Source organism: Herpailurus yagouaroundi, unplaced genomic scaffold (assembly GCF_014898765.1).
Source record: "Herpailurus yagouaroundi ecotype Mexico unplaced genomic scaffold, PumYag 28, whole genome shotgun sequence".
Taxonomy (NCBI): domain Eukaryota; kingdom Metazoa; phylum Chordata; class Mammalia; order Carnivora; family Felidae; genus Herpailurus; species Herpailurus yagouaroundi.
Genome location: NW_024412376.1, coordinates 32,958,432 through 32,982,721, shown reverse-complemented (window position 1 = coordinate 32,982,721; position 24,290 = coordinate 32,958,432). Strand labels below are relative to the sequence as shown.

At 41.5% G+C, this 24,290-nt stretch overlaps 1 protein-coding gene across 1 annotated transcript in view; it reads right to left on the bottom strand.

Annotated features, from left to right (window-relative positions):
* Positions 1-12,669, bottom strand: part of PDGFC (platelet derived growth factor C) — a 205,942-nt gene extending 193,273 nt beyond the window's left edge. The window contains exon 1 of the mRNA XM_040471625.1: positions 12,048-12,669. Coding sequence (XP_040327559.1) covers positions 12,048-12,165 — 118 coding nt within the window. The 5' untranslated portion in view covers positions 12,166-12,669. The remainder of the gene's footprint in view (positions 1-12,047) is intronic.
* Positions 12,670-24,290: the final 11,621 nt, after the last annotated feature.

Below are 24,290 nucleotides of genomic sequence, written 5' to 3'. Positions count from 1 at the left end.
TGCCAGTATGGTATGATGCCATCGGTGTTTAAAACTTAGAAAGGCTCATTGATTTTTACTGAGGTTTCTTACACAATCTACTTCCTTTAAGGCCAAGTGAGCCAACCCTGATTGAGAGAAGTTGCGGAATGAATAAATGTTATGGTATCAACAGAGAAATGACTTCGTTTCCTTTCCTCACTTCACCTTCCAAATTTATTTCTGGCTTCCACTGCCACTAGGCATCACCACCGGAGCACAGCACCACACATTCTTGTATGCCCGCCCACCCTCCTCCCCGCGTCGGGCTGCTCTGGCACAACCCTCGTACCCATTTCAGAGAAGATAAATGAATACCCTAACGTAATGGAATGGCTCTCTAAAGCGAGACAACTTGGGAGAGGCTTTTTTTTTTTTAACCTATGTCTCAAGGAAGGCAAATGAATGTCACGGTAGGTGGGTTATAATAGCGGTTTTATTACAAGATTGGCAGAGTTACAGTAATTGTAAATCATAACTGTTGTTGGATTTCTACTTTACATAGTCGTAGTTATGAGTCTGCTCTTGTAAGCCAGAACAATTATTTTACAATTAGTTTAGACATGTCTGAGCCCAGGAGGAAAATTTCAATTTCAATCATCTTATTTTCCTTGAACAGAACCCAGTGCTACCAAAAATCAGGTCAATTCAACTGTTCACACGTGGGTTTCTAACCATTTTCCAAAGCTGAACAAACTTGTAAGTGAAATGCTCAAAATCGTGAGTATGATTTCAAACTACAGTATAAAACAGCATGTACTATAGGATATGTAAAATAGGATTCCATGCACTAAAGAAAAACAAACAAACAAACAAACAAAAAATAAGCTTGGAACCTTCATTTTCAGAACAGAACATGGTCACGATCCTATAAAACCTAATACACCCCCCTGAATTTGGATTGCAAATCTATCACTTAAAACATCTAGTAAATGACCCAATTTGTTTACATGGCCCTGTACCTTTTTACAGCCTTTCCATAAAGAGGTTATTACATCCATTCCCTTTATTTTGTTTAAGAGTGTTTGAATGAGCCCCAGAACCACAAGCCAGTTAAAAAGCTCTTCTTGGATGGACGTGGTCTCATATAATTCACCACTACCGGGGAAATTTTCAAAACAATGTTTGTAATTTGGAAACACCACACATTCCCATACACCAAAAGTATTTCCCGTGCTTTCCGCAGTTTTAAATGTTCGGCAGATATATTAAATAAGTCCAATTTTTTTTTTCAGTTTTCCAAGTAAAAGTGTGGCATTTGCACTTCTTCCAGAAGATTTGCACCTCTGAGTGTTTTGCTCTGGTAGGCTGGTCATTCAGAAATGACTGTAAAGGAAGATTGCAAGGAAAATGTAAAATCCATACACTCTAATTGATTTCCTAGAATGTAAATGTGAGTTCTAAAAGGAAACCATTTTAAAGCAGTTAGTGTAATGGGGTACCCAACTGATGCCTATTAAAAGTTATCAGCACAGATTAAAGATAAATTTTATAGCATGAAAGAAAAGTTTTTTGAAAAAATTCAACATAGAGATCATTTGATTCCTAATTTTACATTCTTATTCTTGCTTATAAACCTCAAGCCTGCTAATATTCACAAGAAAACAGATTAAAATGACTTTTTCAGGGTTTAGCATTCATCATTTAGGTGTCTAGACTGTCAACATCTCTCAATATCTGAGGCAGGTTTTGACCTGGGAAACACCTGCTATTTTTAGACTGTTGATTTTTCTAGAAATAGTAAAATGTTTTGACTGCAGTGACTAACACAAAGTAAAGACAGAGCCGAGCCCATCATATATATCTCCAATATACGTAAAACTGCATGTGAAATTATAAAAACACTAGGAGGTCGGGGCGCCTGGGTGGCGCAGCCGGTTAAGCGTCGGACTTCATCTCAGGTCACGATCTCGCGGTCCGTGAGTTCGAGCCCCGCGTCAGGCTCTGGGCTGATGGCTCAGAGCCTGGAGCCTGTTTCCGATTCTGTGTCTCCCTCTCTCTCTGCCCCTCCCCCGTTCATGCTCTGTCTCTCTCTGTCCCAAAAATAAATAAACGTTAAAAAAAAAAATTTAAAAAAAAAAAAAAAACCACTAGGAGGTCTGGTCCCTTGTTTTGTAAAGGCAATTCATTTTCATGTAGACCTCCAGAAAGACAATGTACTTCTGTTTATAAATTAAAGTCAGGAACAAAATGCATACTTACAGAGACACTGCTACTTACTGAATAGGAAGCATCCCCCAGTACTTTTTATCACCTACAACATAAACACATTTCCAGTGGAGGAAATCTGCCACCAGCACATCCCATCTCTGGCTCTGAATGTGCAGATCAATACTTTTCATACTTAAACTATCCCATTTTTTCCTTCTTGTTTTTATAGTGTTTACATATCCAAGAGTCACTACAAGAAATACAGCTGAATCTGATCTGTGCTTTGAGTGGGTAATCCGACTGTAAATCACACTCTTGCAAGAAGGAGTCTTTAGTATATATTTCCACAGAGCAATTTGAAAACATTAGAAGCTACTGTGTTTTCCAGTGTTCTTAAACAACGTGCACATCTCAGGCTTACGTCTCAGGCTTCAAGTATGATAAATCAGAAATGATGAACACTACAGGTCTCCCTTATTTCCAGACCCAGTAAGAGATTTCCAGGAAGGAAGTGAATATTTCATTCTACTCATTTGTTCACATCTTAATCACATTTTAAGCACATGTTCCTTCTTAGCACACTGATTTTAAATATCGCCTGATGCCATAGAAAAAGAAATTATAATGTTTTAATGACTCCCAATTTGCATTTCTAATCACCTCAGACTATGAATGAGAGTGGCAGTATGGGAAACAAGCTGTGATTTATTCCTTAGTGGAAAAAAAGGATAAGTAATACGACTCCTTAAAAGACAGATGTCCTTATAAATACCCAGCAAAAATAACTGCCAGAAACAACATGAGATAAGTACCACGAAAGTCCAACTTCTGTTGTTAATGGTTCCTGATCTCTGTAGTGACTCAAAAGGCAGGTTGCAATGGCCAGCTGGGCATATTTAAGCGCGGAAGCCTATCTCCATCTTGCAAACACTGGAAAGCCCAAAATAGTATCCACTCACAAATGAGGCTTTCCTAGAATGCAAATAGCATAACTTCAAAAAAATGGCATGGCATCTAGAAAGCACATCCACCAAGAAAACTCATTCTCGTCAAGTCCTTAAGTCCCACAAAATATTTCTAGAACCCATGTATACACAAGAGACCAGAAGGAACCTCACTAGAGAAATGTTGCAGCTTCTCAAGGTAGAGGACACTCACGGGAATTAATTTTCCACAAAACTTGAGAGCCTTTCCCTGAAAAGCGTTAAGGCTGTTTTCTTTGCTTCCTGCAACGTAATAGCTTCATTACACTAATTCGGTGGGCTGGAAGCTGTCTACCTTTTACCACAATCTCCTGACACCTCACCCAGCCTCATTCCGCATGCCATCCATTTTGTGAATGAAGTATGAAAATAGCTCTTTGTTTACAGAAGGAAGGCAATAGAGAGTAGTGTGGACACAGGCTTACTTTATTTGAGTGTAACGGAGGCTATACAGGCTGCCCTTCTATCCAAGTCCGAACATCCGAACGTGTCTAATGACTGGGAGAAAGTTCCACCAAGAAGCAGTCAACTACGCACGCCAAAGTAGAACACTGCTACTCCACTGTCTGCTCAGAAAGTGACAGAAAATAACTAACCCTGAAACAGCGAGACCACCTTTTCTTTTACGTGGTTTGTTCAGTGCAAACTCTGCAGGAAGCACACTGCAAACAGCCTCAGGGCCTTTGAATGCAGCCATCCAGGACACCTTTCCACTTTTTTCTTGCCTCTACTCATATTTACAACACTAGATTCTTCCTGCCTCCCGCACATGATATGCCTTCTCAGGTCTGTATTCTTTCGCGGACGCTATTCCTTCCACCTAGAACGTTTTCCTCTTTTCCTCTCTCAAACCCACTTCAAAATATGTCACGTCCCCTGTGGGAACTTCTCTCCCTGCACTTCTCTTCCAGGCACAATCAATCGCTTCATCCATCAAAGGAGGATTTTTGAAGTGAAATAAAGCATTCTGTGTTCCCATAGAACATCGAGCACAGCGCCACAGACCGTGAGACAAAGGAAGGACCGGTCATCCTTCTTGGACAGAGCTCCGCAAGGGCAGAACCGCATCTTCTTCTTTGTGTGTCCAGCACCTAGTGCAGAGCTTCGCCAAGAGCAGATGCTTATGAATACGTGCTGAATAAAAACAATGTTCTAATAAAACGTTAGACCATTTAACTCAGGAAGGAAGAAGCATGTGACTCCGTCCTGGCTTGGAGTCAGACCTAGGTCCAAACATTTACCAGCTCTGAGCCCTTGGCTAAGCTACTTAGCTAGCGAAGCCTTGGTGTTTTTCCCATTCATACCCCACGGGGAGGTTATAAAGATAAGCTGTCTACTGTCTACAGACATTGAGCCCAAGTGTGGCAACTAACAGGCACTCTTCGAGTGTCATTATTAAGCATTACAAAACCAGAGACCCACTGGGAGATCTTTAGACCCATCTAACGACCCACAAAAAACACATCCAAATACTGCGCTCCCTGTGTCTCTCCTGAGAGCTCTCACGGCGGTCTTACCGCAGTGACCAGTGACCAGTAATAGTACAAATCTATATCCTTGCCTTTATCATCAATGTGCCTCATGCTGTTTGGGGATGTTGGTTTCCCTCAGAAAAACAGGCCCTCCATTCTCCACTCCCTGCAACAACCTAATACACACCTCATTTGATTGAAAAATGGCTCAACTACTATCCGATAGGGTAAAAGCCCAGTACAAAAAAAAAAAAAAAAAATCATAGTTTGAAAGTAAAAGAATAATAAAGCCTAACACCAAGAAAGCAAAATTAGCGAAGCCGGCCTGGCAAAGATGATTTGGCTTAAAAGTCAAATATCCAGGGAAGAAACCGTTCAGTCACCAGAGGACGGGCAGTAACTGCTTGAAGATGGCAAAGGAAACCTAATGTGAAGTCAGAATACAGGATCGGCTGAGCTCGATTTAAAATGCATTCTCGTGAAGTCAAAGACGAAACGAGCTAATGCTACTCCCAAAATCACTCTGAGTAACTTGACTTTAACGATAAATGTCGTTAGTATGACGCCTCTTTATCATTTGTAGCTCCTTTTGTTCTCAGATTTGGAAAATTTACAAACAGAATTTTGGTCATTTAATCCTGTTTTTGGCAGGCCATTCAAGTCCGCACCTATGAATTTATTTCCTGATGTTGTTGACATTCAAGAGAAATTTGAACCTTGGCATAGAATATCCTATATATTATAATGTAAATAAAAATGAAGGCCACTCATTAAATTCATTCAAAAGAATAACAGGTTGTGCTTTCTAGAGCTCACTAAGCCATGCTTATTTAGTCATTCCCATGGAACTTGTACCAGGGAGACATCCTCCTAAACGAAATGCTCAAAATTATTGTTTAAAAAAAAAAAAAACCTCCCTGTGGAATCAAGTATTCAAATGTCAACCATCCTCTTCATCGTCAATTCATAAACCAAAATACTGAAATAAACATCCATGGATCGGGTACACCTGCTTAAAACAAAGTCTCGACATGTGATAGTAACAATTCTAAACATAGCATTTCAAGTTATTTGCCAAACTGTCAGATTGCTACCCCAACAGAAATACTGTAATAGATATTAGCCAGAGTATCTGTCATATGTAATCAATGTGATTAGTTTCACACTGTTTTCCGCAGTGTTCTTATAAGCTGTGTTTCAGGACCACGGGCGTCCCATCTTCCTTCACAACCCACAAAGCATGCAACCCCCTAAAGTAATAAAGAATGGCTTTTACACAACGCATCAGAATGTTAAAATGAGAATCCCATTTGCCTAGTTGGTTCTTTACATAAGCAAAAATATATCACCACATTAGCAGTTTAATACTGTTGCGCTCAACAGTGACCTCGATGATGTCATTTCAGCTCTCCAAGTCTCGCTTTACACGTAGGTGAGGATAGCCTCTCAGGATCCTTCTAGTCCTAACATTCCACATGCCATATTTATTGCTGACGTCCATCCCGCACAAGTTATCTGTGAGCCACAAGCAGAGGATGGAAAGCACACTGCTTTTTTGAGGCACGTCTAGCCATCTAAAATTTACCATTATTCAGATCCTTGGTCCATATCACACAACACCCCATCTTTGGAAAACACAGAGAGAGGTATGCACACCAATGGCACTTTTAAGAAAGTTACTAGCACCAGTTCTAGGAAACTTACCCACTTGCTTGGTACATGCTCACCAGGTAACATGGTCTATTTACCAAGATTATAAAGTAGTACTCTGATTGGCATATCCCATCACAACCAATAAATAAACAAGTTTAGCTTCCTACAAAAAATCTAAAACAAAGTACAAGTTCCAAGACCAAAAAGACATCTTCAAAGATGGCCTAATATTATAGCCAACACCACAGTCTTACTCTAATAAGGCACTACATCCAGAACCATGCAACAAATATTTATTGAGCACATACTGTATACAACCCCCTGTTCCAGATGCTAAAGCTCTAAGCTCCTGAAGACAGCAAGTCAGACAAGGTCCATACCCTCAGGGAACTCGTGTACTCTGGGGGTGGTGGTCGGGATACGCTGACGACGACTTAACTCATTAATAACAAGAAGAATATCCAAACGTGACAATAAGCACTATGCAGTTAGTTAGCCTTGATGTGATTGTGAGGGCTGGCTAATTCAGATTAAGTGGTCAGGAAAAGACCTCACTGAGAAAGTGATCCATTTAATTCAGATGCCAGTAAGGGGCTACCCACGCACATGCACCTGACCAGTGCTGCCCACAGAAACAAGGACAACCAACTGAGGACTACAATCCCGTGCCATCATAGGCCACATCCCTATGCCTCATCTCACTTCCCAGCCCCCAACCCTTGAGGCAGCACAACAAAAGAAGCTTCAAGAAAGAGGCTTTAAAAAGGCCATCTCCTTTCTTCACTCAAGGTCCTTCACGCCTCAGCTTGGCCTCTGCTGCCAGGCAGAGAGCAGAAGAGAGAGGTGTTGGAACTCCAATATGACTGAAATTGTGAGTAGCTAAAAGTGTGAAAATGGATAATAATCAACGGGGCAGGCACACCGACCAATCAGGAAGGAGGCCAGTGGGGTGGAAATAGTACCCTAGAATTCCTGAACTATCAAACACTAACCTTGTGGTTTCTGATTCACAGATGGTCAGTTTGTCCTAAAAGAGGAGCACTGGCTCCTTCCCAGCCTGTTAGGAATATTTCAAGATTTTAACAATCTGTGGGGTGGTGCTGGTGCATCCCAAATAAAAATCAACCACTAGAGGTGTCCTTAGGAAATGAAATAAGAGAGATTCACACACACACACACATACACACACACACACACACACACACACACACACACACACACCCCACGGTTGGCAGAGGTGGTAGAGAAAAATATCACAGACAGACTGTTTCATATATGAGTTACACAGAGATAATAGAGCATTGCATAGAGATACTCAGGCTACGTGTGGTACTTCCAAATAAAACCAGAAACATCAGAACTAGACCTAGTAAATAAAGGGACTTTTATGACTTCTACCACTTGAGCTAACACCAATAGAAACCCATGAGGAAAATTTTCGCAATTCTGGAAACATTTTTTTATGGGGGTGGGGGAGTATGGACATGATGAATGCACTGATTCAATTACTATTTACTTAACACTCATCACATTATGATTAGAATTCTATTTCTACAACAAATGTGCAAGAATATAAAGAAGATCTGTAAAAAAAATAAGTGCCAGGAAGGACGAAATAAGAATGGACAAAGCTAAGATTTTGGTGTCCAAGATGGAGCTCTCTAAAACGCCACCACTGGGGAATATTTAGGGTCAGATCCTGGTGTCTATTCACAACTATGTAAAGCCTACTACAGACTTGGTCACCTTTTAGAGGTAAATATAAAATATATCACATTAAGTGTAAAAGATAACAGTTGGTAGGAGGGAAACGTTACCCAAAAAATAGAATGGGCCTTTTTTGGTCATCTATTGTGAAAAACAATATTCATCATTACATAATGACACTTTACTTCTTCAACTTCCTCAACAATCTCAAACAGAGCAGAGAACAAGGAGGAAGTTCTTTAAAAAAAAAAGCCTCTAAACAACAAAAATAAATGTCACAAAGGTCATGCACTACAACTTATAGACTAACTCACAGGAAGTCCCTTTAGCACTCAGTCAGACACTATTTACTCTTAGACACCATTCTAGGGATGGTGATCATCTCTTTTCAGTAAAATTGAGCTTTGAAGGGTACCCTTGAAAGGGTAGGGGGAATGGACACAACTTTGTTAGACACAGACAGGCACATGGCAGGAAGAGGAGGAGCAAGTTGGCATTAAAAAAGAGACAGAGACAGAGACAGAGACAGAGAAGCCACAAGCATAAGATACATGTACTCAGATAGGCATCACTAGATAACCACCTGTCTGCAGAGTAAATGGCCCCACAGGCCACAAAAGTTCTTGTGGAAAAGAGCACATACAATAAATGATTTTCACAGGGATAACCCTAATAGAGGCATATTCCAAATCTATACTCAAAATGGTTAAAGGAAATGAGAACAATAAGCACATTCCAGGTCTATGGATGAATTAAAATCACTTACCAATGACACAAAGTGGGTGAGGCCTTACTCCATCAACAACGTTGTGATTGGCGTCTATTTGGGCTACATGCTATAGATAAAGTAAGCTTTGGTTCTTTTCGTTTTTTGATGTATATGATCCCTTCTGCTACAACTCAGGAGAACCAGCCCAGAACTTGTCAATTTCAGAGTAGGTATTCTCTTCTAAGTGAGTGCACACAGATATTAGTAATTTTTCCTGTGGTCATTCAAGAAGTATAGGCCAGGAACCCTATATAAGTCAGTGTTCTTATCTTTTATGTCCTTTACGTTACATCTGGAGACCCTTGGTTTATATGTGAGACTTCACAGTTAGAAGTCAGGTTCAAGATGAAGGACACAAAGGTAACTCATAATATTGGAGGATAAAACTATTCTCACAGCAAAGTGGCAAGAATTGCAAATAGCGTTAAGTCAAAAGCCAGGTAAGTCATAATAACAGGGTAAATGACACCGATCCCTCAAAACGAATTTTGAAGCACCTGCATATGATTCACTCTAAATCCAAATATCTAGCATTGGCTACAGCAATCAATTTCCATTTATTTACAACACCTCTTGGGACACTAAGTCAATACTGAAATGATGCAGTCCTGGGGATCTGATTGTGTCAACATTTGAGACTTCAGAATACTGAAGAAAAGATAGTATCATTGGGGAAAGGTCTTTGAAAGCAAGAATGAGTTACTATAGTCATAATAAATAGCTCGATTTGGACACTGGGCACTTAGAAGACCTTTCACAAAATGATGCAATGCACACAATGGACCAATGACATTCCTATGTGGCGTCTCCAGAAGGGTCTGTACTTCCAGAACTGGGCAATCATCAAAATTGAGAATAGCAAGAGGGCAATCAAAAATCAATCATAAATCACTATTAGGGCAAAAAATACCCCCATAAGGGAATTGAAAATTGGAACACCACCCCCCCATAAAAAAAAAGGAAGAAGAAGAAAAAGAAGAAGAAAAAGAAGAAGAAGAAGAAGAAGAAGAAGAAGAAGAAGAAGAAGAAGAAGAAAGAAGAAGTTCCAGCAAATGTGTTCACATTCCAGGTGGAGCTTCTTTGGCACCAACCTGTCATCCTCAAATCTTGGAACCTTGAAGCATAAAATCAACCTGAGCATGTGCAGGAAAATAGCTCTATATTGCCCCCTAGTGCTGGATAGTCCCACTTCTCAGGCTGAAAACTACAAGGTGAGTAGTTCCCTTACCTCTAGTTACTTCCTGCTGCCAACCCTCCCAGGAGCTAAACATAGCCCAATCCTCTACCCACAGATTAGGAAACAGCCAGGCTATTTTTAGCATCATGCAACTTAGGAATGGAAATGGCCCAGCCTCTGATGGCAACAGAATGTGTGTGGCCTGCCTGGCTTAATGAACTCCCCTCTCCTGAGAGTGTGAACCTACTCAGTAAAGTGGCCAAAGACCACAGGAGAGGTCTAGGGCCCATTACAAAGAGGTGATGGTAGGCGGATCACAAGAAAGAATGACAATCAGAGGCACAAGTAGCAAAGGGAATCAGGAAGATGACAGATGCCAGGCTTGATAAAAACAGAAGCAGAAGGAGAAATGATAATGGCACAGGAACAATAAAAAAATAGAAGACAGAAGCCAGGAATATTGTGCACTGTCATTTTAGAGAAGCTTGTCTAGTAAGAAACAATATTTTGAATTGGACATTTATTTTACATGAAAAAGAACAAAGGTTGGTCTGATCTGTTTCCTGCCAGGGTACAGCTGGTGCTGGGGCTCCTTTGATCACTTTCCCCCAGTCCTCTGCAGCTCCTGTGATTAGAGATAGATCCCTAGGCTGCCCTTTGATCAGCAGCTCAAGCAGCCTGCAGGTGCCATGAGCCATCACATTAGCAAGTTGTAAGAAGCAACTACATTAATAGTGACTGATAAATGTGATAATGTATATTTACTGCACATACAGCAAATACCAAACAATGTCTACAAAAATCCCAGGAATGCTTATTTAATCTATCTCTGTACTCTAAAACTTTCTGTGCTTTCTTAAAGATGAACACTTTCAGAGAGTTTAAAGGCAAAGTTGAAGTTTTAAAACACCCCAATACATAAAGAAAAAGTTGCTGTGACTTAAAAACAGAGCACACACCATTCTGATTTTCTAGGTACGCTGCTTGTGTTCCTTTCGCCTGGTTAATAAAGTGACAGCATCCTTGCATTCTGAATAGATGGCATCCAAAGCAGTAAAAACATGCACATTTCTTTTCAAGTAAAGTTAAGAGCCACCACTTGTAAACAGGGTATTTAATATTCTAATTTTAGACAGCCTACATTAACATTGTGGTTTCATGGGCAGTATAAAATTTCTATTTACAAAGTATTCTCAAAAATGACTTCATAATGGTAGATCAAGAGAAAAAGAGTTTAGAAATTGAATGATGTAAATCATATGGGGTTCAGAGGCTAAGCAAATTACACACCCTGACGCTGCCCTGGCTTTATGAAAGGAGCCTTTCTCCAGCTCTGTGCAATCCCAGCCCAAGGGAACTTGCATCTGAGAGTTTTCTAAACATTTCAGGTACACTTGAAAGCTGAAAGTAATTCTCATTTCCTATGCAGGATTAAGTCGTTTCCAGCACACACAAAATAGCAGTCATTCACCGACACATATAAAAACACACACCAGAAAGGTAAGGACTTCAGAGTACAAAGGCACATTTAAAAAAAAAAAAAAAAAAAAAAAAAAAAAAAAAAAAAAACAGAGCGCAAGAGAAATACATATTTAACTCTCCCCAAAAACGTCCACACGGCCTCTTGACCTGTGTATTTCCTATCTACGTACTGATTAACTGATGCCTTTCCACTTTGAGTGCTTCAATTAATGCAGCTGATAGATTTCCTCAAACATCCCCCTCCCCATGAAAAAGAAAAGCTGAGAAAAGTCAAACATGCCAAGACTCATTCATTTTGGACTCATTTTTAGAGGCAGTTCTTGAACTTATAACTCTGGCAATGAAAGGTTCTGCAATGTGCGTTTGAACTGACGTTCACAATCGCTCCCAGAATGTCCTCTCTAACTGAGCCAGCAGTGGCACTCACGTTGCCCTGTTACAGCTTTGTGGCAGCTCCCCGAAGCTGCAAACTGCACGTAACCTCCTCAAGCCCATGCCAATGAACGCAGCGCGTGTTTGCATGGAGAGACGATAATACCCTCGCAGGCTGGTGTACATCACACACTAACGCACAATGCCAACGTAACACATACAGCGAGAAACAAGAAGGGGGAGAAGGGGGGGGAAAGACTCACCGTTCTGTTCCTTGTTGCTGGAGTACTGGAATTTACTACTCAGGTTGGACTCAGCCTGAGTCCCGTGTCTCTGGCCGGCCAGGGCAGATGTCAGCAGGAGAAGCCCGAAGAGGAGCATTTGGCTGACTGGGGCGAGAACTCACTCACGGCGGGCACTTTGGAAGCAGCTACTCCTGAGTCTCTTTCACCACCGCCAGGGGAAGGCTGCACTGGGGTGGAAGCGCCGAGCCTGCTCTGGCAGCAAGGAATCGCAGGGTAGTTTCCACATAATCCCATCCAAAACTTTTTCCTAGAGTCCTCTTCTGTGTCTCCAGTTTTTGAAAAGGATCAAAGCAAAACCTGGACCTGAACCAGTTTCCCAAGGTTTAAACAAATCCTGAGCTGTGCCGAAGTGGTGGGGGTGGGGGTGAAGGCGAGGGAGGAAAGAGGGGGGGGGGGCCGCGGGGGAGCCGGGGGAGCGGCGAGAAGTCACCAGCAAGTTGCTGGGAGCACCTGTCAGTTCGGGGGACAGGACAGAGGCGAAAACTCAAGGGTCGAGCGAAGCCAGCCCGAAGCCAAGTCGGCGGCGAGCAGTTTCTGATCAATAACAAAGCTGCCAATAGATGCGCTCTCCGGGCGCCCCTCTCCCCCGCCCCACCCCCACCCCCGAAGGGGGAGGGGGAAGAAACAAGGCTAGGGCGCCGCGGCGGGTCCCCGGGGCCGCGGAGCCGGAGCGAGGCCGGGGGGGGCTCCGGGCCGAGGCCGCCCCGGGCGCCGGCGGAGGGAGGCCGCTGGGCTCCCGCTCCCCAGCCCGGCGCGCAGCCTGCGCCCGGTCCCGACCGCCGCAGCAGCACGGATCCCGGCACCTGGCTGGAGTTTTCCGCGACCAAAGTTCACCTTGTTTGGGTGCGTCCCCCGCTCCTCGAAGCCAAGGGAAATTCGGCAGCTCGGGGTCACCGCGGGGCTCCAGTCGTACCCGGTCTCCTCCCCCCACGCCTCGGGCTCCGCGCAAACCTCGGGGCTCCGCGCGGCGTCTCGGCACCGGGGAGAGAGAGAGAGAAGGCCGGCGGCCCAAGGCTCCGGCTTGTCCCCTCCCCTTCTCTACCTTCCCCCAGCCGGCGGCAGTCGGGAGGAGGGGGCCGTGGGCAGAGCCCGGGCGGAGCGCGCGGCTGGCGAGCGGGGGAGGCTGAGCCGCTCTCCCGCGGGCGGCCGCAGGGGCGGGCGAGGGTCGGCGCCTCCGGGAGGGGCAGCCCCGGGCCGCGTCCGCTCGCGCCGACTCGGGCCGCCAACTGGCGGTCCAACAGGTGCTGGCACAGACAGGGGGTGCTGCGGGGCTCGCTGCAGACAGGACCTAAACCGCCCAGGCGAGGAATGCAGCCGGAGCGGCCCCTGGTTTCCTTCCCCCGGGACACCCCTAGCCCCAAATAAAGAGCAAGATGGGTGGCGAAAGGTACTGCAGACGCAAAACTGAGTGCAGAAGAACTTCCTGCAACTCTCCCTCGTCCCCCGCCCCCCGTGGTCGTGACTCGTCATTAATTTCCGAGGGGATCCCCGTAACCAAAGGCTTGGCCAGAGTTTCTGGACCGGAGGAAGAAGGGAAATTAGATTTCAAAGATTTCCCTTCAGTTGCCAGCTCTCTGAAGCGAGATGGAGAGAAGAAAAGTAAAGACAAACAGCCAGCACATTAACAGCAACATTCATTCATTTCGCAAACACTGTTATTTGTTGACCGCCTACTGTGTCAGGCACTGTTCTAGGAGCTGGGGCGGCGGTAGTGAAAACACAAGAAAGTTTCTGTTCTCCGGAAGCTTGCATACTAGTTGAACTTCATTAAATTAATATCAAGAGAGTCCCGTGGCAAGCAAATCATCACAAATGGCACCCTGCCTCTTGTTAAATTAAGTCCATGCAAACAATTTGGCCAGGTATGGTGTTCCACGGGGGGGTTAGCTACGTGGGGGGGCTGGAAGAAAGGATATAGCCTTAAGGTATATGCTGAAATATGCGTGGAGTCTCAAATGGCTCTTTTTCAGGAGACCCTTTCTGGCCTTGCAAGGCCATCTACTGAGGGTGGAGGAGAGCTGCCCTTTAAAAGGATCCAGGGATGCTTGAGAAAGGCACGTTCACCGATAGGACCAAACCAGGAGCTGACCTTCCTCAGTCATGCTGAAAAGGCCAAGCCCTCTCCCTGTATTTGGACACCCACTGAGACCCACCAACTTGACCTCTCTGCAATATCCTGGTCCTCTTTTTTTTTGCTTCTTAAAATTCAAATAAGCTCAATTCCTCTTTACTCACCTATCCCATTCATTCATTCATTCATTCATTCATTCATTCATTCTTATTTCTTTACCACTTCTGTCTTCACAGTACAAGATATCAAGGCAAATATACAAGGCCCATTCTCTGACTTTAAAGAATTTACAGGTTAGCAGACACAAGGCTTGTTACTTTATGCACTTCAGCATCTCCCCAACATGACAGTGAATCCGTATTTGCATGATAAATATGTTCCAAAACTACTTTGTAGATTTGGGGGGGAGGGGTGTTCCCAATTTTAATAACATAATGAGACTTGTTATATAAAAGACATGCTTTATGAGTGTGTTTTCATCTATTTGTAATAAAACTAATTACTAATTTGTAATTAAGCCTTCTAACTTTGTAAGTTAATTTTCTAATCAGGATTTTTCTAAATGAGGCTGTTAAATGTCCTTATAGTTGACATTTCTTGACCACCCACATAGAGTGTGTGTGTGTGTGTCTGTGTGTGTCTGTGTGTGTCTGTGTGTGTCTGCAGATTTAATCCATTTGCTCTCATGAGATTATAAGGGTGATGACTACTCTTTATTTTGTATCATTTCATATTGGCTAGAACAGTGCCTGGCTCAGGGGGATAATAAATAAACACTCTTGACTGACTGACAGTTTTCTTTATTGGAGTCACTTACATTCTCCCTGGAATTTCAGCATGAAGGTTGTATTTGAAAAGTTACAGATGATCTAGAATAATACTCCACCTCTGCGTTTCACCTCATCCATATTCTACAGATTGATTTGACAATCACCTTATAAATAAAGCCAGCCAGGTGCTCCTGCATGACCCCTAGACAAAATCACGTTCACATCAACTGGTTTCCTTTCAATGTACTTGCATTGTTGTTCCTTGTACTGCCCTTGCCCTTGGCATAGTTGATTCTTTTAACACTTTATCCTCTGCCTGTCTTCCTGCTCCATTTTGCTTATAAACCTTTCCTAGAAAAGTGGGGCCCTTGCATTGAAAGTCAATTTTATGTAATCCAGAGTCTGCACAATTACTGAACAATATATTTTGAATGAATATGGCTTTGTTTTGGCCTAAGGCATTTTCCTTGAGGAAAGGCATCTGTTCCGCCAACCAAGAGAAAATAATTGCAAACATTCTTTGTGGTTTTCATGTTTTCTTAAACCTTAGGAAGGAGTGCCCATTCAGGCTGAATGCATGAACACTGTTACCTACAAATTCCTATTGAAGAACATGGTAGAATGTACTTGCTTATTAACAATAGTAATTTGGGGGAGGGAGAATGGGTGTCACAATTAATTTTTTTTTAAGTGAAATAAGATCTAAAGCAAATTACTCATGTAGCTAGTCATGTGACACCCAGGAGGGCAAGAACCATAGGGATATATTTTTGCCTCAGAAAATCAAATATTACAGGTTTTCTTGCTCTGTCTTCTTCTGATTTGATCCAAACACACACACACACACACACACACACACACACACATAGGTATATATATAAAATTATTTTACAATTTTTCCCAGAACTCTAACTTTTCAGCATTTTAGTGGCAGATAATTGAGCGTGAGTTTCTGAAGTTCGGAAATTTCTGATCTACCTAAATGCCCACTGTGTTTCCAGAATGACAAGCAACACTTACATCTGCATTTAAATGAGGCCTGGGGCTGGAGGTATTATTAGTAAGGAAGTAAATGCCCATAGATCATAGCAGAAATAAAGATTGTCATATGATGTTTTTTTTTTTTCCTTTTTGAGAGAGAGAGAGAGAGTGCAGCAGAAGGGGAAAGGGGCAGAGAGAGAGAGAGAGAATCTTAAAAGCAGGCTCTATGCTCAGCACAAAGCCCGATGAAAGGCTTGATCCCATAACCCTGGGATTATGATCTGAGCCAAAATCAAGAGTTGGACGCTCAACTGCCTGAGCCACCCAGGTGCTCCAAGAGTGTTCTAGAAAAAAATATATAGTAGTCCCTCCTAGAGTCACCCTTTTCTCTATTTCCTCCAACTACCCCCATCTTGAGAAATGCATGACTTTGCTCTAGATATCTAGGATATATTAATACTCTGTTTTTCTAACCTAAAAATTGTAAAACACACTATTGATTAAATTTTACTTTTAGATCAATCACCCTTTACCTGCCCGTGTAACAACTGTTAATCTGAGAAAGACCTGCTCACTGTGGCAAATGGTAGAGGGTTGAGCTAAGGCCCTGCACTTTTTGATTTTTACTTTTCTGGGGAAGGGAGTTGGGAGGTAGGAAGTTAGAAGTATGTGGCCAAGGAAACGGGTGACAAGAACTGGCCTTTGGGTGACCCTCTGTGGCTTTTCCCATTGAAGTAAAGCTGCAGTTTCCTTTTTGAAATCATGGTTGAGTACGCAAAGATATTTTTCAAAATCTCAGAAGTGCTTGTCTGACACAGAATTCAGAGGGAGTACGTAGCCAGAAACAGCCCCAAAGGAAGGAGAGGCCTGGTGACCTTTGAACCACCACAACAGAAGATCATTTTACAGAGAGATGGGACACCAGGGACTTAGTCTGGCTTTACCACTACCAGACGGTACAACCTCGATCTAGAAATCCTCTCTTTCCCTTTTCTTCACATAAGAAATTTACACCAGATTCTGTCTCAATCCTCTTACTGTTCTAGAATTCTCTGATTCTCTGAGCTATTAGAGATAATGATAGCAAAACTTTTTTTTTTTTTTAACTTAATTGTGCTTCTGTGGTAATACATGGCTAAAACAATGGTTTCTTAGCCTCAACTCCAAAGGTGTCATGGTGGCTGGCAAGAGATGATGAAAGGGTTCTTCTCCCTAAACTTAGCCAATCAAGGTAGACCTCTTTCATCTGTTACGAGTAGAGTTTGGAAAGACAGGTTCTACTGATAAACAAAAAGAGAAGGAGTAAAAAAGAGTTTGGAAATCAATGACTAATGCAAGTATCAGGAATTTTATTGATTTCAAGAAACCTAAATAAATTATGTATAGGTATCCGCGTTTCAATTTTTAGTATTTGCTTGGTATGATGATAACAATATGAAAAGAGGCAGAGTGTGGTTTCAAAGTAAAGAAGAATAGTGATAGCACATGAGTGAGTTGTAAATAATAAGGAAATAATATTGGTATTAGCCAAGAACAGATGGCCGATCTCCTACTGTTCTGTAGAGTCAGTGAGAATGTGAAACAATCCTGAGAGCAAGGGGCATCCCCTAAACATGTGGGCAGCAAACTAACACTGTGTTTGGTCATATCCTCCACTCAATAAGATGTCATTCTTCTCTCCCTGGAATCATGTATAGGATATGAAGGCTGCTGTCCGCATTGTGACAAATCATAGGAAAGAGGTCATGGCCCAGTTACAGATCCTCCTTTCTCAGATAGCGACCCTCTTATTTCAAAGGTCATGGGAGAAGAACCCTTTCACTTTGTGATCATTGTTTCACATAGAGACCTTTCCTTGGCTAACAGCCTTGACAAAGGAGGTGGATAGACTCAGTACACTACTTAACGAACATTTTAGAAATAACATTGCTTCTAAAGCTCAAGATGGTTCAAAAGATTTTCTTACTCGTTTCTCAGTATTACTATTTGCTCTTTGTGATCTTTACAGTAAGAAAGATACTTGTCCTCTTATATCCTAAAACCTTGCAACATGTTAAGGCATCATTTTATATTCCCAAATTTTGTTTTATCAGCACATTTTGCTTTGACATTTTCCTCATCTTCCTGGACCACCTTGTCTCCTTTCTCTTTGTCTGAATCTTCTTTCACCTGTCCTCCATGGAGGATAAAAAAAAAAAAAAAAAAAAAAAAAAAACAGGTTTCCCTCTCACAGGCAGCTCAAAAGATTTATAGTTCAAAAAAGCCAACCAAGAAAATAAAAATGAGGAAAGAATTCTTCAGATTCAAATTTACTTTTTGAAGCACCTATCATGTCCCAGGAACTGTTTGACACCTTCAGATACATTTTCTCATTCAATCTGCCCACCAATCCTTCCAGGATGATCACAGCTTTGCCATTTTACTCTACAGAAACTCAAGCTCTGAGGATGATGAGTTTTCCCAGGGTGACACTATCAATGACAGGTACAGTCCCCATTTGATTCAGGTCTTCCCCTTTCTACTCCAGGGCTTTTCACCCACTTAGGCCCTGGACTGGGGGCGAAAACATTCTGATTGAAGCTGTCTTACCTTTCCCCTCTAGGTTTCCTCCACAATGGCGGTCTTTCCCTATGTTTAACTTGAGGTGTACTTTGGGATCTGTAGATGAATTTTCCCATGTGTTTGAGAACACTAATGTAACACTAGACAGCTATCTTTCTAGAACAGCCTAAGTAAAATATTTGAGCCAGAGTGAATACGGGTTACTTAAGCAGTGGTAGTGACTAAGGCATCTGATAGCTGGCCTTGGGACGGAAGCCCACCCAAAGTGTGGGCTAGCATGAGTATCCTGTTTATCCAGGCCAAATTTAGTCATCCAGCTAATGCCTTAGCCTAGACCATCTGTGGGCAGTTATTTCAGAGAATCCATCTCCTTGTCTTTGAGGACAAAGGGAATAAATTATCATTCTTCCTTTCCTACTCATGATTGCTCCTGGATTAAAGCATCAGGGTTGAGAAGAAATACACTGTTTTCCCAGTGGCTCCCTTTGAAGAATCAATTTATGATTAACTAGAGATGTCAGAGACTAGGCCTCTCTTATTTACAAAATTCCTATATGCATCCCCCCCATGTGTTTCTAATTTACAATTCCTGGTTCTATGGGTTTTTTAAGCCATAAGGTGAGGCAAATTAGCATTTTCATTGATAATTTTACAAAGGTATTTTTAGATTAGTTGGAATTATTCAGAGTAGAAAGATTGCTCCAAGAAGTAACCAGTGACTTGTTAAGCCCTCAGGCAAGCAAAAGGCTTCAATTGAAATTCTAATTCCTTAGATAAATTCCATTTGTATCTGAAAGGCTATACCTTGTGCAGGACCCCAGTTTTTATCCCACTGGATAGTAAGTGGAAAAACATTCTTTAGTTTCCTTTCTTTTATAAATGGCTTTTAAACACACATAAAAATGGAATAATGTGAGAATTAGCTAATTATTATAACTACAATTACTCATATTTATTGAGGTGAATGATAATATGATGAATCCATAAAAGTGGTATTTTAAGAATTCAAAGCACTTCCTAATATATTTTTCTTTCGGCCTATCTAGATTTCTGTTTGAAGATTATTATCACAGTTTACCCCCCACTTTCAAAGTTCTCAGCCCTGCCAAGGGGAAGAAAGATTCTCATTCCTGAGAATCTAGTCTGGTATAGGAATGACTGGTCACCTATTCTGTGAACTAGAGCAGCCTACATACTTTCGTTTTACGTTGTGTGGAGCTGTTGATGTCACATTATTAACTTTTTTTTTTTTTAATGTTGATGTGTTTATTTTTGAGAGAGACAGAGAGAGAGAGAGAGAGAGGGACGGAGAGAACATGAGTGGGAGAGGGGCAGAGAGGAAGAGCGAACCCCAATCCAGCTCCAGGCTGTCACCGCAGAGCCTGATGAGGTCATGACCGGAGCTGAAATCAAGAGTTGGAGGCTTAACTGACTAAGCCAACCAGAGGCCCCAATTAACTTTTCTTTTTTTAATATTCACAATGAAGTACTCCACAAGAGGATCCTCTGCTTATTAAACAACTGATAAATTAACAACTCTATGAGTAAATATTAATACAAGTCCCATTTTAAAGATGAGAAAATGGGGTGTGTGGATGGTCCAGTTGGGTAAAGCAGCCAACTCTTGATTTCAGCTCAGATCATGATCACAGGGTTGGTGGGATGGAGCCCTGTGTTGGGCTCTGCGCTGACAGTGTGGACCCTGCTTGGGATTCTCTCTCTCCCTCTCCCTCTCTCTCTGTCCCTCCCCTTCATGCTCTTGCGCTCTCTCTCTCTCTCTCTCAAAATAAATAAACTTTTTTTTTTAATTTTTTTTCAACATTTTTATTTTTATTTTTGGGACAGAGAGAGACAGAGCATGAACGGGGAAGGGGCAGAGAGAGGGAGACACAGAATCGGAAACAGGCTCCAGGCTCCGAGCCGTCAGCCCAGAGCCCGACGCGGGCCTCGAACTCAGGGACCGCGAGATCGTGACCTGGCTGAAGTCGGACGCTTAACCGACTGCGCCACCCAGGCGCCCCTAAACTTTTAAACAAACAAATAAACAAACAAACAAATAAATAAATAAAGACGAGAAACTGAGCCCCGGAAAGGTTTGGTAACTTGCCAAAGGTCATACCATTTACAAGTATTGAAGCCAGAATTTGAATGCAGGTAGTCAGTCCAGAGCTGGCACTTTTTTTTTTTTTTTAATTTTAAGGTGCATTTATTTTTGAGAGACGGAGAGAAACACAGTGCGAGGGGGGTGGAGGGGGGCAGTACAGAAAGAGAGGGTGACACAGAATCCGAAGCAGGCTCCAGGCTCTGAGCTGTCAGTACAGAGCCCGCCGCGGGACTCAAACCCACAAACTGTGAGATCATGACCTGAGCCGAAGTCAGATGTTTAACCGACTGAACCACCCAGGCGCCCCAGAGAGCTGGGACTTTTAACCGTTATGTTCTCATGCTCCCCATCTCATCTAGCACAACGCTGGGTTTGTATTGTCTCAAAAAATACGTTTCAAACTTATTAAATGTACATTTATATTAAGCATTCGGTGTTTATTTTATAACTCCACACAATCCCAGTCATAAATACGTAACTTAAAATTCTATTGCCAACAACAAATAGTAAATCATTCTGATTTTGCCTGACATCAAAAGGACGGTGCTCCAAGCGTACAGGAACTAAGCACTTAGTCAATGAAAATGTCACTGTGTTTTAGACTGAATACCCCTTTTAGTGGCTATAGAAATGAGAAATGAATCTTCTGAAACTATATGAAGGAAAAAAGGATCTGTTGCCCTTATCCTTAGCAATAAAACTTTGCCATAAAATCACCATTAACGTGTTGCTGGTGCTGACAACCTATGATGAAGGAAGCGCATAATGTGTATTCAAATAAGTTTCTGAAGGACGATAGTAGGAAAAAGCAAAGTTAGTGAGATGACTTTCTATTTTCTTGGTGAAGGTGAAAACTGTAAATAAGAGACACAGTTTCTGTTACCACTAACCTGGAGATGATCCCAGACTTTACAAAACAGCAATCTGTCCAGGACAACAATGCATGCTGTTGGGTCCAAGAAGTTACAAATTACAAAGTAAGTGAAAAGACATTATTGCTACACTCAAGGAGTTCGCCTCACTGTGTGTATCCTATCAAACTTCATTCGCGTTGGAGTCCACCTCAAACGTAATCCTTGTCTTATGGAATTGTCCACTCCCCTACACAAAGGCCTTCCTTCCCACTGCTCTCTGCCTAGTTAACTCTTACCTTCCTTCAAACTATCCTTCTGTAACCAGCTTGATCTATTTAACACATAAATGTGATCACCATCCCATGCTCTACTCTGAAAGTTTTATACCAGTCTCTCTGGTTTTTGGCTGCAGGTAAAATCTATACTCCCATAGGCAGGATCCGCTCTTCCCTACATGCCCAGGTCCCATGTTCTCGGAGTGTGTTGTAGTTCCTGACGACATACTTTATGTACTGGCACCTACTGTCTTTGCTTCTTATTCTCCCTCCACCATGATACATAGCCCAATATAGCATTTATTCTATTATTTTTTACTCTACTTTTTGTCCCCTTTAGCACAACACTTAACCTACTGCACTTATTAAATAATAATAGCTAACTTTTACTATATGCTAGGCACTATTTTAAGAATTTCACATACATTCATTCCTTTGTCCTCAGGATGAACAAATGAGACAGATATATTTAATAGATTTTGGAGGGGAACAAAGTAAAATGCTTGGAGGCTAAGCAATTTGCCTAAGACCATACATGTGGAAAAGTGACAGAGCTGGGCTTTGAATGTGAGTAGTCCACACTTGACCATCACTTTGCCTCTAATAGAGTTCAAGCAATATTTGGAGACAGTATAGACTCCCACTCATTACCTAAGCACTAAAGTCAGAGATATAAGCTAACATCTTAGCCATTACATTTAAGGAGACATATACCAGACCTAATATTCACTGTTGGTTATCACCTCATATCACCTAATAGATCACTATTACTATAAACAGATAATAATAGAATCTACCTCAGAAATCAGTGGGAAATAAATGAGACAAAGTACGTAAAGCCTTTGGTACAATGCCTTGCGTATTTTTTCCTGTAGTCAATTGTGTAACCGATTTTCTGAATTATAAAATAAACTTTTTTTTCTATTTACCATTTCTGACATGTCTTATAGCCAATGTCAAAAGAAACTTGGCAACTATCCTTTTTTTCTTTCCCAAAGGTTGTTATTATTTCAATGGGAAATTTTATAATAAATGGTGTCTTAAAAATGAAGATAACACGAAGTAATTTTTTGACTAAGTAAAAAGGATTTTCCCTGTCTCTCTATCTTCTCTCCCTTTTTCATCATCACTACCCACAATATAGGAATATGTCTCTCATCCTTCTAAAAACTTTCCAAGATAAATGTGGATTTCCATGTTTAGCACATCTTTGAAAACTTATTGAGTATAATTAATAAAAATGGGAAGTAGCCAAATGCAAATACTATGATAAATCTTCATAAAAGAAAAATACAGGAAACAGCTACTTCTGACATAATCAGGGTGACTAGAACTGTGTGGAGTTCATTTACTTGTTTGGTTGTGGGTCAAAGTTGGGGATCTTATAAAAGGAAGTCCTAAATTATAGAAAACAGGAGTCAAACTATACTAATCTTTAAGCTCACACCTAAGTTATTCATATAACTTTTTGTGTTTGATGAGCTGAAAAGAAGACCAGGTAGGCATTTTCCAAAATGGCAGAAATGGAGTATCTGTCTGTCTTTTCACAAATACTGTGGTAACATTCATGCCAATATGACAAGGTTATATTCTAAGGCCTGGCAAAGAGCCCATACTCATATTGCCTGACTGGTTTAAATAGAGTTAATTCTTTTTGATAGAGAAATCTTACATAACAGATGGTTCACAAACCTGTGTCTATTTAATAGCCAATCTGTTGTATCCAAGATGTCATCATTTTGGAAAATAACTTCTATGGAAGTATCTTCATAATTTGAAAATATGACATCAAATGAAAATCTTGCTTTTTTCTTTTTAGATTTAAAGTCTGTATGTGACAATTTAAAATATGTATATAGGAAAGCATGTGGTTTTGAAATAAGTATTACTGACTACTGCTGCCCGGATAGAGGAAATTTTAAGAGCCACTAACCTAAAATAGGATATGAAGTATTGCTATCTCATGAATATTCCTATGTAAAGTAAATTAATGAAATGACAATTCATTTGTTACCTCATGTATTTTGGACAACTACTTTTACTAAGAAATCTGAGACTTCAGCTCTCTGTTAATATCTTAAAATATAAAGAAACTGTCATGGACTGAATCAAGCATGGCACTTCATGTTTTCTTCCCCTTATCTGGCACCAATGTATTACTTTGAAAACAGTATACATTCTGAGATTCTATTTTGTGAAATAACTTAATTAATTCATAGTACAGTAATAATGAACTTCCTTAATGAGCTCAGATAAGATACAATTACTTTAATGATTCTTCAAACTCATAAAAATTGCTTCTATTTACTGTGATATAAAAATGCTGTTTCTGATGATATCTCTCCTTTATCCCTTGGTAGATGTCTCTGATACATGTCATATGCTTAAATGCATTTGCAGCTGACATAGTATAGAGTTTTCAACCACTGCTCCATTTAAAGGTCCCTGGTGAGGGGCGCCTGGGTGGTGCAGTCGGTTAAGCGTCCGACTTCAGCCAGGTCACGATCTCGCGGTCGGTGAGTTCGAGCCCCGCGTCAGGCTCTGGGCTGATGGCTCAGGGCCTGGAGCTTGTTTCCGATTCTGT